Source organism: Vigna radiata, unplaced genomic scaffold (genome assembly GCF_000741045.1).
Source record: "Vigna radiata var. radiata cultivar VC1973A unplaced genomic scaffold, Vradiata_ver6 scaffold_7, whole genome shotgun sequence".
NCBI lineage: Eukaryota > Viridiplantae > Streptophyta > Magnoliopsida > Fabales > Fabaceae > Vigna > Vigna radiata.
Genome location: NW_014543262.1, coordinates 2,361,732 through 2,365,956, shown reverse-complemented (window position 1 = coordinate 2,365,956; position 4,225 = coordinate 2,361,732). Strand labels below are relative to the sequence as shown.

General features: G+C 39.1%; 1 protein-coding gene across 1 annotated transcript in view; it reads left to right on the top strand.

Annotated features, from left to right (window-relative positions):
- The first annotated feature begins 1,822 nt into the window (after positions 1-1,822).
- Positions 1,823-4,225, top strand: part of LOC106753901 (protein RRP6-like 2) — a 51,513-nt gene continuing 49,110 nt past the window's right edge. The window contains exon 1 of the mRNA XM_014635777.2: positions 1,823-2,539. Coding sequence (XP_014491263.1) covers positions 2,072-2,539 — 468 coding nt within the window. The 5' untranslated portion in view covers positions 1,823-2,071. The remainder of the gene's footprint in view (positions 2,540-4,225) is intronic.

Here is a 4,225-nt window from a genome sequence, read left to right as displayed (position 1 = left end):
TTTTCCTCCTTCTTTCAAAAAATACAAAAATATTTTAAAAGGTTCAAGCACACGTGCGACCATTCGCGTCAGCCTTGTGTTAAAACCTTTTCCTCTTTCTTTCAAAAATACAAAAATATTTTAAAAGGTTTAAGCACACGTGCGACCATTCGCGTCAGCCTTGTGTCGAAAACCTTTTTTTTCTTTTTCTTTAGTATAAAACATCATATTTTCGAACAATCACCCAAATATAATTCTAAAGAACTACGTAACCCTGATTTCCCAGTCCAACTGAGAATACGTAGGAGCAAGGTCAACCCTTGTCGGGCACAAAAAACAAAAAAATATTTTGTTCTCTTTAGAGTTTTATCTTTTAGGGGAAATTAAACATTTTGCAAACCACATTAAATTCGCGCATTTGATTAAAGGTACTGCCTTCGGGCAGGCGTTGTAGGGTGCTGATACCTTCCCTACACGTAACCGACTCCCGAACCCGATCTTTGGTTTTCGCGGACCGTGTTTTATCATTTTATGGTTTTTCCGTAGTTTTCCAGAATAAACTATGGTGGCGACTCCAAATCTCTTTTTCAAACTCGTTTCCTTTTTTGGATCGTCGTCGTCCCGTCGCGATTTTCCGGTTGCGACACTCTGAAGTTGAAGACTTGTTGCCAACTGATGGTTGACAAATTTATAGGGATGAAATTGATCAATTTTTGTAGATAATAAATGGGAATGAGTCATTAAAGAACCATGCCATGACTATAATTAAGAAGACAAAGGAGATGTCAATAAAGCACTGGATATATATTACTGTAATTCTGGAAATCTTAGCGAAAATGAATTATCAGTTCAAGAGGAGAGCAAAACTGATTGATGGGGCTTTGCTTGTGTGGGGATTGGGGATCCTATGTCGCCGCTACCACACAACTGCAAATGAATGTTTTGATGGGTCTTGCTCGCGTCTACCTCCACCTGCAATCTCTGCCCCAATTTTAATTCACCAAACCCCACTCCCTCCTTTCAATACCCTGTAGCCCACTAACCATTCCGGTTACAAATCCAAACCCTCCTCCTCCTCCCGACACCAAGTCATCTTTGTTGTCGTTGTCAATGCAGCAATCGCCAGGCCAAACGGCGCCTCCGGTGAGTTTCTGGGTTTGATTTAGGGTTTTTTGGGTTTCAGGTTGTTGCGTTTTCTTGGAGGATGATGGCGGCCTCACAATGATGAAGGGAGAGTGGTGGCAGAGAGATTGAACTCGTAATGGCACTGCTCGCGTTGGGTGGTGGCGCGATGAGGTTGCTTGCGTCTGGGTGTTGATGGTGGAGGTGCGTGATGGAGAATGGCGATGGCTAGGGTTTCTGCGGTGACAACATGGTGGTTGGCCGGCGGCATTGACGACGAGAAAGATTGACATGAAAGAAAAGCTGAGAAGATTGACTCAGTGTCAGAGAAAAAAAGATGACATGACATAACATCGTTAGACACATCAGCTGGTTTTTAACGGTGTTAGTTTTGGAGGACTAAAATCAAAGTTTGCGAGAGGACTGAAATATACCTTACTTTGAAAGAGGAACTAAAACCAAAACCGTTTGATAATATAGAAACTAAAAACATATTTAACCCATCAATATGTGTAAGAAGATCACATACATCCTCTTCTCATGATATTATGAATTAAAATAATTAATTTGTCCATATGTGTGTTACATTTTTTTCTTTATCAATGTCCCAACTTACGAATTCTGTGTGTGGTCATCAAATTAAAACCCACAACACTTTTTTCCATTTACATATGCAGATTTGAAACACAATGGAAATAACATGGACAACCTTTTTTCATTCAAAGCAAGTCAAAGTTGAATTTCACAAGTACAAACATAAGTATTCCCTTCCCACGTGCACAGTGCCACGTGACATAAACGTATATGACGCCTGCATTGCTGTCGAAACTCTTCTTACACGCACTGTTTCGAAACTGACACCGACGCAAACGTCAGCGTTCGGTGAGTTTCCGACGTCAATGGTGAAAACCCTGAAACCCTAATCATAAAACCCCTTCCAACAAAGTTTCCACCGGCTTCTTCATTAACCATGGACTTCGATCACCACCTAACGGAGCTTTCCGCTTCTTCGCCATGCATTCCCTCTGGCGAGGACTTCCATTTCTACTACAAATTCACGGAGTTCCGACGCCCAATAGAAGAAATCGCGCGGAGGACACAGTCGATGCTCAACAGAATTGGTTCTGCGGAGAATATTTGGGGCAGAGGCTCGGCATTTCCCGCTGACGTGGACGACGCGTACGAGTGGCTTGTGAATGCGAACGACGATGTTTTTGAGCTGGTTAATGAGTTGGTGGACGAGTTGCGGAGGATTATGAAGGAGGAGGGAGTGGAATTTGAAAACGAGTTGGAGGAGAAGACAAAAGTGTCGTTTCATATACCGACGATCAAGAAGCCTCAGTATGCGTATAATATTGTTGTTGATAATGCAAACCAGCCTTTTGAGCATGTTTTGTTGGAGAAAAGTGAAGATGGTCAGCGGTTTATTCATCCACTGGTTCGTTCATTGCATCGAATTTAAATTATTTTGCCTCTGTCATGGTTTTAGTGCTTTTGCTGTTTTGCAATTCGAAAATAATTATGGATTTGAGCTTAATTAATGTTTAAATTGAAAATGGAAATATGGGTCTGGTTAAAATCAGGTATGGGGTTATGAATTATTAATGAAATGGTTTCTCTCGTATTTGATGGTTAAAAGAATGGATTCAAAGGGTGCGCAGGTTGTTGTGTTTATCTGTGATGTTATTTCCCGATATGCTATTAGTGCTTGAATATCTGATGTGTCTAGCTCGCCCATGTTAAGAACCGTGGTGTGAAAGTTACAATGTCATTAGCTTACGATTGAACGCATTTTCTTTTTGGTTGTAAACGCGGTTTTAAGCTTGTGATAAGTACTTCATATCACATGCGTATAAGTGCTGACAAATAAAAAAAGCCTAAAAGTGAGGACTTATACCTAATAAATGATCGTAGGTAAAAAGTTGAAGCTAAAGGCACAACACATAATGGTGAAACACCTGTACTCAGTGGATTTGGTATTAAAAAGAAAGGAACAGCCTAGGCACACTGAGACAAAACAGAGATCAGAGCACCCAAGGAGGGTTGTTGAGATCAACAGGCTTGCTGGAATTAACGAAATTGGCTGGCAAACATTGGAAATACTGCTGGAGCATGGGATCAATTGTGGTTTGTCTTGACTCAGCATCACATGATGATACAAAAGAAAGCTGTTCTTTTTTTCATCAACCACTGTGAAGGGTGGATATCTCCAGATTCCCCGCCTCCCCCCTTCTGTAAATGTTTTTTATTACATGAACAGAACAAGTTTCTGAACCAAAATTGCTCCCCGAAAAAATCAGCCCCAAATGTTCTTTTTATTCCTTTTTCGGGTTGTGTAACTATTGTGTGGCAATGACAGTTATTTCCACCACAATTATGGCTGTAAGAACCTTGTGAATCTTCTTCTGTAGCAGTCCACCACCAGTCTACAATACACCATCTCTTTAGCTATAGTACGACGTTAAGTGTTTCTGTTTCTTGGTAATGATTTGGTTATTTTATTTAGTTCTTCGTGACAGAAGAAGCTCTTGTTATAGCTAGAACATTAGGCTTCACATTTGAGAACGGCATTAGTTTGATTTTACTGCTCCCCTTCCATTGTAATGCTCGAAATAACCTTCTCAACCGAGAGGAGATAACTACGCAACTTGAATGGGGTATTCTTAGGAAGAGTGTCATAATTGAGATTTTGCCTAGGATTAGAAAAGCGTGTTAAGGACTATAATTCATAAATCATGTGGACTGTAATATCCTACCAAAAATTGTAAAAATATATTTTTAAATTAAAATATAAGGATATAGTTAACTAATTAACTACTACACCAAATAATACCATGCATTAAGATTGAAGAAAGATTTTTATTATTTATTCACATATCAATTTATTATATATTTGATATTGATTATGGAGTGAGCAAAAAAGGTAACAGGGAACGTAACATTGAATAGTGGGTTGTCTGCAATTTGAACCCTAAATAAATTTATATTATACTATGTATAACTTGAGAGTTAAACTGTAAAATAATTCTAGAAGGCTTGATTGTTCCCTCTCATAATCTTTTATTTATAATAATAAATTGATACAAGAGTACATGATAATTAGAGTAACCTAGACACAATATAA